Source organism: Falco peregrinus, chromosome Z (assembly GCF_023634155.1).
Source record: "Falco peregrinus isolate bFalPer1 chromosome Z, bFalPer1.pri, whole genome shotgun sequence".
Lineage (NCBI taxonomy): Eukaryota > Metazoa > Chordata > Aves > Falconiformes > Falconidae > Falco > Falco peregrinus.
In genome coordinates this window covers 24173697-24188154 of record NC_073739.1, presented here as the reverse complement: position 1 = coordinate 24188154, position 14458 = coordinate 24173697, and the positions used below count along the sequence as shown (strand labels likewise).

Sequence of the window (14458 nt, the reverse complement as noted above, 5' to 3'; positions counted from 1 at the left end):
CTTGAACACTTCTAGTGATGGGCCATCCATAATTTCTCTTGCTCTTGGGAACATGTTCCAGTGTCTCACCACCCTCATCATAAAAAATTTCTTCCTTATATCCAGTCTAGACCTACCCTCTTTCAATTTAAAAACATTACTACTTGTCCTGTTGCTGCAGTCCCTGTTAAGTTTATATCAGTCTTTCTTATACTTCCCCTTTAAATATTGAAAGGCCACAAGAAGGTCTTCCTGGAGCATTCTGTTCTCCAGGGTGAGCAACCCCAACTCTGTCAGCCTGTGTTGATAGCAAATCTGTTCCAGCCCTCAGAGCAGGTCCAGGAAAATTATCAGACTTCTTGTCTGTCTTGTGGTGGGGGCGTCGGAGCTGGATGCAGTACTCCAGCTGGTTTTGTAAATAGAAGCCTGTTCTCACTTAACGTTCATTTTAGCAACACAGTAAGGCTTTACTTCAGTTACATTTTTCATTTGTGCATGCTCACAACTGCCAAAAATACTCCTTTATGATCCATTGTGAGTAGTCTCTCAGAATGAATTTTGGCCAAGAAGTACACAAGTACACACAAGGAGTTCAGGAGCCCAGAATAAACAGGCAGAAAAGTAACTGAGTTCTGCCAGTACATTCTTTTAGCAGCACATCAGATTGATTTTTGGTAATTTAAATAAGTGCTACACAGTGTGCAGCTCTGGTCATATGTAAGACTGAATGGTTTCATTTGGATTGATTACTTTTGTTGATGTGGTTTGGTAAATACATTTTTATACTATAAAAATTTTATACTATGAAAATAGTGTTGAATCTCAACAAGCAATTGACCTAGCCCTATGATACCAGTCCAGAATAGGACAGGATGGACAGTAACTGTCTTCTTTCTGGTATAAATGGGAGACTATGTTTGGATTTCCTCTTTCTAACACTCCCTCCCAAAATTACATGATCATGGCATTAATTATAAAACTTTAGAAATGTTACTTGTATTTTCCAGTTCTTTAATAACAACACTTTGCAGTAAGAGTTTTTTCAGAAGTAATCTAACAGTGTTTCTTGTTTGCATGTAAATATTTTGTCTCTAAGTGACTGCTAGAAATTCTGGTCAAGCTGAAATCTAGGCAGATACATGACAAACCCTGGTTTTGAAAGTAATTAGGTTAAATTGTTCTTTGAGAATTTAAATGAAAGTTTTTCCCATAACTATAGGCAGAGGAGGGTATTGAAAATGAGTAACAGCTTTTAAAAAACATCAGATGCTTGATTTACATCTACTGTGGTATATTTGCTCATAAATAAAAGAACTAAATTACAAATTGTGGATTCTAAAGATTCAGCTTGGATATTGTCCTTATAAAAAGATGCAAAACAAGGTTTTAGATGACTAAGTCCTATGTTACAAAAAATACCAATTGACTTTAATAATGTCATACCACTTAGTTACTGAACATCTGTTTTTACTTGGAAATGCCACTTACCTGTCCTTACATAATGGAAGTGTTCCTAGAGCATGTTTTCTTATGTAAGGCTTTTTGAGAATTGGGGAAAAAAATAACTGATTTGTGTAGAGAAAGCTACAAACAGGAACCTTGGTATTATGCAATCTTTTCTTTCTGCAGCGCAGCTTGCATAGACAATTTAAGGAATCAAGGGTACAAGCTCACTGTGTGTAACTTGGGTGGAGTACTTGAGACAGAATGGTGTGAGAAACACATTGATATTGTGAGCTCAGCAATTTCATAGTTTCCATTGTCTCACTTCTGCAGTTAGGCAGGAAATGTAATGGTGAATGCCTTTAGCAGCCAGGCAAGATTCGTTGAGCAATTACTGTACATTCTGTGTAAAAATTACAAGCATGTCTCTCATTGTCCTATAGTGGATGGACACCACCCCCACCCCCTGCCCCCACCACTAGTCTGTAATTTTAATTGTGATTTAAATTTATTAAACAGAAAATTTTAATGTTAACTATGGTTTGCAGTTGTTCCTTATGGTTGCTTTACTGAACAATATTTCTCAGTTCCTGGTAAAGGATGCGGTAAAAGGATGGAATTGAAACTAAACCCAGTATTGATAGTATATTTTCTAGCCATTGTGCACTGTGTGCAAAATATATCAGGTTGACTGAAACATGTTCTGGCATTTATGGATTTAATGTTTGTGTATTTTATGTTGAAAGCGATGAATGATGTGGCTCTTACCTGATTATTTTTTACTTGTGACATGCGTCCAACAGCATGCAGAAGGAATAAAACATTTCATTCAGGGGACAAAAGTGGCTTTTATTTTTAACATGGTTTGTCAAACTATCACAGGATTGCTCAGTATCTAAGAAAGTACATGCCTACAAGATTTTACATTTTAAACTGTTCTGTTACTTCAGTACTTTTTTGATGGGTAGTGAACAGAATGGGGCTCTAGAATTAGCTTCTTTCATCACTTGTCACTTTGCTTTTGGTCTGTAAACAATAGCAAAGTATTCAAGCACTCCATTTATTCTTTTTGTTCCTCTCAATGAATTAGTTGTCAAACTCAGCTGCTTCTTAGAATTTGAAGTAACTTAAATTTATGTCTCAAAAAGCGACAAGCAGAACCTGGGCTTGAGTGCAAGTCTACTAGGATGATGTGCATCATGCAGTACTCGGAAGTTGCTTATTGTTGAAGTAGTCGCCTGCTACTGAATATTTTAACTTTATGGGATAGGTTTTTTTAGTTCTCTGCAGTAGTGAAATGAATGATCAAGGAGTGGTATATCAGACTGAAGGTACAGTAATGTCAAAATAAACTGGTGCAGATAATAAAATTTTCAGTGTACCGTTCATTCTTTGCTGTAGGAGTATTATATCCTAGTGTTAACCAGGTGTATATGAAGTATTTTGAGAGAGGGAATTGACAATTAATAGCAGAGCATTAAAAGATGAGGTCAGAGCACCATGGGGCTCATTGGAAGTATGAAATTTATGGCCGCTAAAAAGGTTAATGTTAGGCATAAGGAGTTGTATGTGGACAGATGGTTCATCGTATTTTCCACAGAATGTGGATGTCCGTGGATGTCTAGGGAGGTAACATAAATGTACAAGCTCTAGCTAATTTTAGAGAATTTTGTAGAAGTGAGTGGTTTGTTACACAGTGTTTGGTTTTCATCTGCCAAGTTTGTATGTCATATTTGAATACTTCTAATACACTAGTTTGTATATATACTTGTGTCCGGCTTGCATTCAGTTGTATTTGTGCTGTAATTCAGATATACATAGAGAATTCATGTTACTGAGAATTTCTGTTGTGTTTTCTCTCTTTAGCCTCGTAGACTGTTTTTTGGTAGACTCCGCAGCTGTAAGCCTTACTATGTCTCCTACAGGAGACTTTCTAGCTTCAGCACATGTGGATGATCTTGGAATTTATTTGTGGTGAGTACATAATTTATCTATTTCTACACAGATTTTCAGATGGGGGAAAATCACCTTTATCACAAATAGAAAATTTTTCTGTGAAGTATCATCTGCAGGGTTTTGTCTTCTCTGGTTCTAATTAAGACACATGTTATGTATTACTGTGATTCATAAATCTTGGAATCTCTTGCAGTTAAGATATTTATTCTGACAATTAAATTATCTCTTTTCTCTAAATGTTTCTTTCTTACTTTAAAGAATACCTTTTATGGCATCACTAAAGCTTTTCTTGGACTCTACTTTTTTTTTAACCTCTTTTGAAATGTCAGTGCTCATATTGTGTTACTTTCTGAAGGGCTTTTCTTCTTGTCCTGGTATACAGTGTTGTCTGAGACTTCTGAGTAGAATTTGGAAGCTGTAATTATTTCTGTTTATTAATGCATCATCAGCACAGATGTAAAATGTGCTTTAGTTCAATTTCTTCCTGATACGGTTTTAAAGCAAATGACTGGTTAAGTCTAGCACTGAAGTAACACACCTCTTAAGTGATTCCTTCTCCCCACCCCACCCCTTGATAGATAGATCTTTCAGGTTAATTTTTTGCTTGTAGTTTTGCCCGAGTTCAATGCTTAAGTGAAAGTGTTTCATCGTGAATAATAACAGATGTACTTCCCTAGCCCTGTTTTATATTGACAGAAAAAAATCATTTGCCAGAATGACTTGTGTGCATGTTCCAAACCTCAAGAAAATTTGCCAAGAGTACTAATCTAAAATTCTGTGAAAGCAGAATGATTCATTTATATTTGCATAGTGCATTGTATGTATCAAGTACAAAGCAAGCTTTTTAAATAGGCAGTTTTGCAATTTCAGGTAAATACAGTAACTGGCAATGATTGAAGTAGTCATAGTTCATAATGCCATATGTATTACAGTTTTTTGACAATAATACTTCAGCATTATATTTCAGGTTTTCAGATGATGTATATTGCTATATTTCATATCTTGTTTATCTGGTAGATGAGGAAAACTAATGTTGAATGGAACCTTTGGTGAATTGCCACAGACTGCAGTAAAAATTATGTCTAAAGTACTTGTTCTAATTCACCTGAAAATTGTTTTTAAAATGTCTACCTTATTTTTCAGGTCAAACCGTTCTCTGTATTCACTTGTCTCTTTACGGCCTCTTCCGGCAGATTATGAGCCTTCTGTGGTGACATGTCCTAGCACCTGCCCTGTGCAAGGTAATCTTCAGATGAAAGAGTATTTAATTTTCAGTTTGGTGTTATGTTTCAAATTGAAGATTATTTGCTTCCTTAGTAAAAACTCATTGTGTCTTAGCATTCTTTCTCTAAACTGTTTCTATTGCTTCTACTATTTTTGGTATACATAGTCATACATATGCCAGCATTATCTGCTAAAATCTAGTCATGTTTCTGTATTCAGAGATAAAGAATTACATTGTGATGACCTCCACATCTTCAAGGAGATTTGTAGGTAATAAAAACATCTGTGCTATCTGTTGGCTTTCTTTAACTACAGAATCTCCTGTTTGAAAGCATTACTGTTTGGTGGTGGGAAGGAGATTGATTGTTCTTCATTTTACTTCCCTCCAACATTTTTGTCTGCCTGTATGCCATGGTAGTTTTCCTGCTCTATACTGTGTTGGCAAGAGAATTGGCTGACCTGCCATGTACCTGTGCTAGATTCCCAGTGCTTTCACTAAGGCAATAGTGAAAGGCCTAAATTACATTTATTTATTTTTTTTTATATACATTTAATAGAAATGGTTGTGCTTCTGAAGGCCTCTAGATGGGGATCTTGTCTGTCCATGTTTCACAGTGCCTACATTTAGATGTCTCTCTGGAGGAGAAACACACCTAGCTATTGACCAGACAAAACAGCGTTGGAACATACTTGATGATGACTGATTTATTAAGCACATACTTATTTTAGATACCTAAGTTAGGGAGACAGGGTTTCACCCCACAGCTTTTTATGTTTTAATTTTACAAACTGATTCTGGCTGAATGCTTTAAGTAGCTTTCTGTCTTCAGCAAATAAAATTCCTGTTTAGATGCTCAGACCTTTTAATGGTTTACATTTCTTTGTTGTTTTAGGCTTTTGTATCACATTCATAGTTTTAGCCATGTAATATTTTGCAAAAAGGAAGGGAAAGTAGATGCGTTTGGTGAAGACCACATAAGTAGTTTAGAGAAAACGTAGCGACAAACTGCATATCTTTTTTTGTGGGGTGTTGTGCTTAAATGTTGAGATTTTCTTCATTTTTATGTGCCATTTCAGTCATACCTGTGAACACATGGTGAACATTGTGTGTATTTAAATGCAAAGATCTTACACTTTTGTAACTTAGAACTGAAATACCTATGTGTTTATTTTAAAACAGTGAACACAATTTTAAATGTAATCCATTGTTTTCATTATGCAGGACTTCCATAAATTGCGTTTATAACATTTCAGCCAAAGCACCTAAATCCTGTTAGTCTTCAAAATCTTGTTTATCCAGTGCTGCATTTTAGCTATGATTGTTCACAATTTAATGTTTCATATGGGTTAAAAAAGATTTTCTGTAGCCTTTCAGCTATATATTGTGCTAGCACCCATATATATATAGCTGTTACGTGTGTGTGTTTTTCAAAAATTGGAAAGGAAGTAATCATCATGTTTTGATAATGTGGACTATATATGCTCATAAAACATATCTGTTCTTGAAAGATGGTGGACTATATATGCTCATAAAACATATCTGTTCTTGAAAGATGGTGGACTATATATGCTCATAAAACATATCTGTTCTTGAAAGATGTAGATGTGGCAGGTGATGAAGAAACATGTGATGAAATGATAGAATATGTCTCACCTGAGCAATTGGGAGAGCAGTTGGTGACCCTTTCCTCATTACCAGAATCAAGGTGGAAAAATCTCCTCAGTCTTGATGTTATCAAGGTAATGATATTATGCACACCATTGCTTATCTACTGTAGTATTTTAATTGTATTTTTGAAGGAGGTAAAATAAGGGCTATTTCTCCTGTAATGTAAAGCACATCGCTGTCTTAACCTTTCTCTTGGATGTTCAAGAAATCTTGAAGAAACTGTTTTATAACTTTTGCTGTTGCTGTTTCTGCAACATGCAAAATAGCTGTCTGAAGACAGGTATTTCCATGTCAATGCAGCTAGTAAGTGCCTGTAAAGCTGTTCTGGGTTATGCTCCAAATCGCTGTTTAGCCTTCCCATAACTAGAAAAAGAGGGAATGGGCAAAAAATAGTTGTATACAGCCAGATACATTTCTTCTTGTTCTTTGAGCTGCATTTACCTGATGACAACATTTGATCGCACTTTTCAGGTATTTCTCAAGATTTTGCAGTGGAAGACTATATGGTTTTTTTCACAGTTTTTGGGATTTTGGAGAGGGGCTGTTTTTCTTCTAAATTGTTGCTACATATTTAGTGGTAAAACATTATATGTATATATTTATTTTTCAGTTACTCCTTACAGTGTTCGTAGTATTTTAAAAATTAAACTCTTAACAAAAAATTCCCACATTCTTCTTCTTATGATGATGATATCTTTAATTCAAATATCTAATTAACAGAAAAAAAATAAACCAAGAGAGCCACCAAAAGTTCCCAAGTCGGCCCCTTTCTTCATCCCAACAGTTCCTGGTCTTACACCTCGATACATTGCTCCAGAGGAAGAAAATGATGCACAGGTAAAACCAGGAATAGATACAATAGTGTTTATCTACTGTATTTTAAAAGAAAATCTTAAGTGTTTTTTAGTGCTGAGTGAAATCTTGTTAAAGTCTTTGAAGTACTAGTTTTTATGCACTTACATTAATGCTTTCTTTCTTAAAGTCTTTTATTCTGTCAGTAGGGAAGGACTCAATTGAGATGTAAAAATAAGTTTGCATATTCATGTACACTCTCTTATACTTTCATGGTCTAGTCGAAGGTAGTAAACCTTGGAGTACTGGCACAGAAATCTGATTTCTACATACATCTTGAAGAAGCCCTGAGCAGTAATGAATGTAAGTTAACAAGACATTTCACTGAAAATGTAGTTGCTAATAATATTTTGATAAACATTTGATTTCTAATGCCAGAATTGTAATGTATGCAAGGAGAAAAATATGCATAGTACAGTACCAGAGGCAAAGAGAATGACCCGTTATGTATAAAGCTGACCAATATATAGAGTGTCAGTCTAGATCGAAGATCCACTGGTACTGCAGCTTGCCTGCAGCATGGAGCCCAGTTCTGGCTAAAACCCATATGCAGAAAGAAAGTAACATTCCTGAGATGGTTAAATTTTTTTGGACATTGTGATGATCTCACCCAGAGAAGGTGCTGTGTATATTATTTGTAGGCTAAGTAAGGACGGGAATGATCTGGTAAGGAATAGTCTGGTGATATCACTGAAACATGAAAAACATAATTTGCCTAGCAAGTTCTGTTTTCAAGGGCTGCTACAGTAAACATTCAGCAAAATTAAGAGCTTCAATTTATTGCTTTCTAATTTAAAACCTAAGAAGAAAGAATTTATATAAAAATAAGCTTTTGGATTTCTTTTAACATTCAGTACATTTTGAAGTTCAGTCACTTAAGCTACCTGTGAAATGCTCCTGCTGTTTTCACTGTTTAACTTTTGCTGCTACAGAATCATTGAAATTCAGATTTTTTTTAAATTGGTGCTAATATAGCTTGGCTTGGAACTGTAAATGGACAGTCACTGGTAGCTTGTCCACAAGGTAGTTCTGCTGGGAATTTTTCCACCACTTCTTAAACTCTTGAGGTGACCAGCTTACTTAGCTTCACTAATGATAATATTCCATTAAGCTGCTTCAGAGCTGCTCACAGAAGAGTGAAACATCAGGTGAATATTTAAAAACCTAACCAAGCACCACCTAGAGGCTGGCTGTACCAGGGAGCAAGTACGCTTCATGATGCATTGCAGTAGTGGTCCCATGGGCCTGCCTCAGGCCACCTCTGCTGTAAGGCAGGTGCGCTCCAGGGTCTGCTGTAATCCCAATCCAGGGAGCGTGTTGATCCTGACTCGGGAAGCTGCTGGTGTGTAACGTGGCTCTGTGCTTGCTAGTTTACAAGCATCTCTTTTTAGAGGTGACTAGGCTATTCAAATAAATAGTGTTATACCAGAAGCCATCCTGTCTTACCATTGGGGTGGAGACAGGGTTTCATACTTCAGATCAGGACTGTGGAACATAGGTCAAGCTGGGCACTTTTAATGTATAGTATGTGTGACAATTTCATTGTATGTTCCATGCTTGTTTTTTAAATGTCACAGCATAAAAATGAGTTGATGTGTCTGTTTAGCGCTGCTAATATCACAGTTACATTTAAAACTAGCTGATGATCTTCATAGGAATCAAATACAGCAGGAAACAGATTTATACCACCCAAGGAATATTAGGCAATGTCTGATACCATTAGTTACCATGATATGAGAATTTAAGAAGTTGCTCAGCAGCTTCATAGCAAAATAAATACTAATTAGAAGACAACTGTGTTTGCAACAATATGTATTTTTATTTCTGCATTTTTAAAGCAAATGTATGGAATTCTCAAATATTAGGTAGGAATGTAGAAATCCCTAGGAAGAAAATTTATGAAGAGGGGCTAATAGTTTGTAAATTGTATATATTTTTACCAGGGAAAAGATTTCCCCTGCCCTATCAGCCCTCAGGTCCCATGAAAAGCAGGAGGAATTCACTTAATAAAAGTGATAATTACCTTAGATGCACCAGATGATCCTCAGTTTAGCCTAATGTCTTACAGTAAGAGTAAACACTGTAAAGATTCCTAGTAAAAATAGTAACCTGTCTCTTGTAGGATCTATTTGCAGTAACAGCTTTAAGTCCCAAGTATATACATTCTTTTTGCCAAGAGATATAAAAATAATTTTATGTGGTTAACAAGAACTTTTGTTGAGCTTAAAAGACAGAGATGGGGGGGAGGGAAGAGATAAAAATACAAAGATGTTATTTGTCTCTTTCAAGGTGAACTTACAAAGAAAATGCAACTGTATTATTAGATACGTACTTCTCTGTAGGTATGTGATAGGACAGTAAATTAAAGGTAAGATGGCATTTTATGGCAAACAAGTAAGGAAACAGTAGAAACTTGAAACATATAGTCACTGCTTAAGAATTTTAGAATAAATGTGTCTGCATGAAGAACTTGTAAGGTTTCTTTTCTGCAAGTGTTACTGATAAGGTATCCCTCAATGCTTTAACACAGATACAGCTCCACTTAACTTACTGAAAAGCTTGGGACCATCAAATATTGAGATAGAGCTAAGGGGTTTGGCCCCTGAAGGTGGTGGCTCAGTGGAGGTGATGCTAAGCTTTTTGAAAATGGTTGGGATGATGCTGAACAAGAAGTACAACTTTGAACTTGCTCAGGCATACCTTGCACTATTTTTAAAGGTAACTATTTTCTTCTATGATTTTATGTTAGTCTTGTTTAAAATTATGGTTGTCCAGTAAAAGGATGTAAATTGTCTCATCAAAAGAATTATCTTAAGTGATTTATTTTTATTTTTTTTTTTTGTTGGGGATGATTTTAAAATGACTGAGTGTATTGGATAATTTGATAACTCATCTGGTCACAGTCAGAAAAGCTTGCAAAAAACAGGTAATGGTGAAGAGGACCGTGCCAGACAACTTTTATTCTAGTATTTGTAACTTAGAATTGTTTTTATTTTTTGTAATATATCCAATTTCTTAATGGTTGTTAATTGCTAAGCTAAGATATGCTATGTCTTAAGTAAGAAAAGAATTCAGTGCACAGTATGTGGTAAACGGGCATTTTGTTGAACTTCCCACTAGACACTGCAAGCCTGACTTACTTTCAGTGTCAGTGGGCTGCCTTTCTTCTGTTACCTGTTAAGCATTACGGAGCTAATGAAATTAATCCCAGGTGTGTGTAAGTTAGAAAGTTATTGTGATAAAATACAGTAGCAGTTACTCTTAGATAGAAAGTGGTTCTGCAGAAGGTTGAAACCCTTCTGCTGTACAAATGCTTACCTTGTCAAAGTACTTTGATTTATGAAGCTGTTTAAGCAATTAATTACAGTTTACTAGGAAACATTGTTATAAACCTTCAGACAGATGTAATACTGTCTATTTAACCGACTATGTCTTAATAGCAATAGTGCAGAGATTGGTTTTAAAGATAGTGTAATGCTGGACAGATACGCTCTTTTCCTTTTGTTGGGGTTAAATAGAATTTGTGGGGTGGCTTCCACAAGAATAAGTAGTGCAGACAAATTGATCTGTAGTGTGAAACACTTAGGGTTGAGGTCTTTATATTCACCAGTGACTTTTTTGCGTGTCTGTTTCTTACTGGTCTGGTCCCATGGACTGGATATGATTAATAGTTGCAATATAAGATGCTAGAATTCATTTGGTTTCATACAAAAGAGATACAGCTCTTGCAGTATAGACTAGGGACAGCTAGGTGATTTGCCTCAGAAATGTACTCTCGGTCTGTACTAGAGTAGAATAATATAAACTCACCCTGTGACACATGAACACCAATAACTTTTGTTGTAGGTTCCAAGTAAAACAGCTCTGAGCTTAGTAAGACTCCTAGATTTAAATTGTAGCCAGGAAAATAACTATTTAATCAGTAAGAGTGATAATAATGTATTGCCTCTACAAAATTGAGAGGTTGGGATTTTTTATGCTTTGCTAAGGTTACAGTTTATTACACAAGGATGATGGCTCTCCATGTATTAGTATAGAGTGTGCTGGCATCGTTCTTCCTTCTTTATGCAACACAGACAGTTAAAATGATAATCCTTTGTTTAGCCTTTCTAGTCTAAAGAAGAATTTGTGATGTCAGTTGAAAAGAGGAGAAGGTTACTGACTAGAAATACAGCAGCAGTGACAGAAGAAGATCTAGTAAAGCAAGCAAGCACCTAGTACATATGTGGGGGTAAAAAGACTTGTAAAAGGGAGTCAGCATTAAATGGAGGGAATAAATTGAGGGAAAAGAGTCCTTCCCTTGGTTGAGACATTCCTGAGAGCAAAGTATGGAACTGAATGAGAAAACTGATCTTTCAGTATTTTTATTGTCTGTATTTGTTTCACTAACTGCTGGTTTTCATTTTCAGTTACATCTTAAGATTCTCTCATCAGAGCCAAACCTATTGGAAGAAGTATCCAGATTGTCAATGCAACTTGAGGAAATTTGGATTCATTTGCAGACTCTCTTCAATCAGAGTCTCTGTGTGTTAACTTATATGAAAAGTGCTTTGCTATAAAATACTTAAGGATTTTGTCTGCATAAAATTCCCCTCAGAATAATAGTACAATTTATTTCTCAAAATACTAGATTCCAAGAATTATACTGGGATTTTGATGCTGTTTTTATACATCTTTATTATGGCAGATTATTTTAGAGCATACATAACTGAGTATTTTTATTTACTTCAGTTGGAGCAATTATACGTGCAGCTTAGATATTAATGTTGTGTTGGTGTTTGCTGACAATGAACAACAGTTGGACAGCTGTAGGTAACATAGCTAGTTACCTTATGCTTTCATGACCAAAAATATAAATCAGAATGAAGAAACCAGGAGGGGGGGGGGGGGGGGGGGGAAGTCTGAATGTAATTTCTATGCAGGAAACCAAACCCTATATTATGCTTAATAAAAAATACTGTTGATGCAAAAATAAAACAAGTCTGATTTATTTAAAATGTATTAACATTAGTTTAAAACAAATGAATATAAAAATGGCATTCCTCTGTAATCAGTGCTTTTCCTGTAAAGATAAAAATCAGTTTTCTTTTTACTTTGACAAGCTGTGTCCACTATTTTGCCTGAGACAACTAATTCTGAAAGCAAAGATTGCTAGCTGCACTACAAGTAATGGAACTAGGGAAAAAAACTCAACTAAACCAGAGAAACCCCACCAATTCTTTATAACCAGGTTTCTTGCTCTAATTTTGGAGGCTCAATTTCTTAGAAAAATTAGGATTCTTTTCTTAAGGAGATAAAAGATTACCAGAATAAAAGCTTTGAATTGTGAGAAAGTTTTAATTGCATCAGGTGGAGTTTTTATGAATCTATGTTTAGGTTTCAGATAACAAAAGTTTGGGCAGAGGCTGGGATTTCATAAATGGGATTGTCTGAAACTGCTGTTTGAGAGTACTGCCTCACAGCATAAGAATCTCCTGAACAAGGCCTTTGCTGTATTTTGCATGCTCCAGCTGCAGACACATACTAACAGAGTAACTAATACAAATGTATGCAGTTTTGATGAGCAAATTTGAAAGATGGGTTCATTGCATTTAGCATAAGACTGAAATGAATAGTGTAGTTCTGTTGTTCTATATATGTAAATTTATTTTTTTTTTAATGCCATCACATTATGGAACTCTTCAGTCGCGTATCCTGGAAGAAATTATCTGCAAACATAGAATGGTTTGGATTGGAACCTTAAAGATCATCTATTTCCAGCCCCGCTGCCATGGGCAGGGACACCTTCCACTAGGCCAGGTTGCTCAAAGCCCCATCCAGCCTGGCCTTCAACACTCCCAGGGATGGGGCATCCACAGCTGCTCTGGGTGATACGTTCCATTCCAGTGCCTGTTCACCCTCACACTAAAAATTCTCTTCCTGGTATCTAATCTAAATCTACCCTTTTTCATTTTAATGCTGTTACCCCTTGTTCTATCACCACATGTCCTTGTAAAAAGTCCCTCTCTAGTTTTCTTGTGGGCCCCCTTTAGGCGCTGAAAGGCTGCTGTATTCCTGGAGCTTTCTCTTTTCCAGGCTGAACAATACCAACTCTCTCAGCCTGCCTTACAGGACAGGTGCTCCAGCCCTGTGATCATATTTGTGGCCCTCTGGACTTGTTCCAACAGGCTCATGTCCTCCTTGTGTTGGGGGCGCCAGAGCTGAACACAGCACTCCAGGTGGGGTCTCACAAGACGGGAGTAGAGGGGAATCACCTCCCTCAACCTGCTGGTCACACTTCTTTTAACACAGCCCAGGATACAGTTGACTTTCTGGGCAGCAAGCACACGTTGCCAGGTCTTGTTGAGCTTCTTGTTCACCAACACCTCTTAGGTCCATCAACTTGGGGCTGCTCTCAATCTGTTCTCCACCCAGCTTGTACTTGTGCTTGGGATTGCCCCTACCCGTGTGCAGGACCGTTGAATTTCACGAGGTTTGCACATACCCACCTCTCTAGCCTGTCAGGGTCCCTCTGGATGGCATTCCTTCCATCCAGCCTGTTGATCACACCACACAGCTTGGTGTCATTGGCAAACTTACTGAAGGTGTGCTCAATCCCCCTGTCCATGTCACCCACAAAAGATGTTAAAGAGCGCTGGTCCCCGTACTGACCCTGGAGGAACACCACTCGTTGCTGGTCTCCACTTGAACATTGACCACAACTTTTTGAGTGCAACCATCCAGCCAATTCCATATCCACTGAGTGAAATCCGTGTCTCTCCTATTTAGAGACAAGGATGCTGTGTGGGACGGTATCAAATCCTTTGCACAGGTCCAATTACGTGACATCAGTTGCACTTTCCTTTGTCTACCAACACTGTAATATCATAGGTGGCCTCCAGATTTGTCAGGCACATTGTATCCTTAGTTAAGCCATGTAGACTGTCACTGACCACCTCCTTGTTTTCCATGTGCCTTAGTATGGTTCCCAGGAGGATCTGCTCTACGATCTTGCTGGGCACAGAGGTGAGACTGACTGGCCTGTTGTTCCCTAGTCTTCCTTATTTCCCTTTTTAAAAAATCGGGTTATGTTTCCCCTTTTCCAGTCCATGGGAACTTCACTGGCTGGCCATGACTTCTCAAATAGCAACTTCATCTGCCAGTTCCCGCCAGACCTACAGATGCATTGCAGGTCCCGTGGACTTGTGCACCTTCAGGTTACTTAGGTGATCTCAAACATGATCTTCTCCACCTGGGGTGGTTCACTGTCCCACGCCCTGCCTTTGCAACTTGGATGGTGTGGATGGGGCACTTGCCAGTGAGGACTGAGGCAAACAAGTTGTTGAGTACCTCAGC

The 14458-nt window shown here is 37.2% G+C and overlaps 1 protein-coding gene across 2 annotated transcripts in view; it reads left to right on the top strand.

The window, feature by feature from the left end:
* WDR36 (WD repeat domain 36) overlaps positions 1-12103 on the top strand; it is a 31310-nt gene extending 19207 nt beyond the window's left edge. The window contains exons 17-23 of one of the 2 annotated variants that reach the window (XM_055791199.1): positions 3289-3396; positions 4522-4619; positions 6206-6342; positions 6992-7108; positions 7345-7426; positions 9654-9841; positions 11533-12103. In XM_055791199.1, the coding sequence (XP_055647174.1) occupies positions 3289-3396; positions 4522-4619; positions 6206-6342; positions 6992-7108; positions 7345-7426; positions 9654-9841; positions 11533-11682 (880 nt within the window). In that variant the 3' untranslated portion in view covers positions 11683-12103. Of the gene's footprint in view, positions 1-3288; positions 3397-4521; positions 4620-6199; positions 6343-6991; positions 7109-7344; positions 7427-9653; positions 9842-11532 lie in introns of both variants that reach the window. The other variant, XM_055791198.1, reaches the window with a different exon arrangement.
* The last annotated feature ends 2355 nt before the right edge of the window (positions 12104-14458 follow it).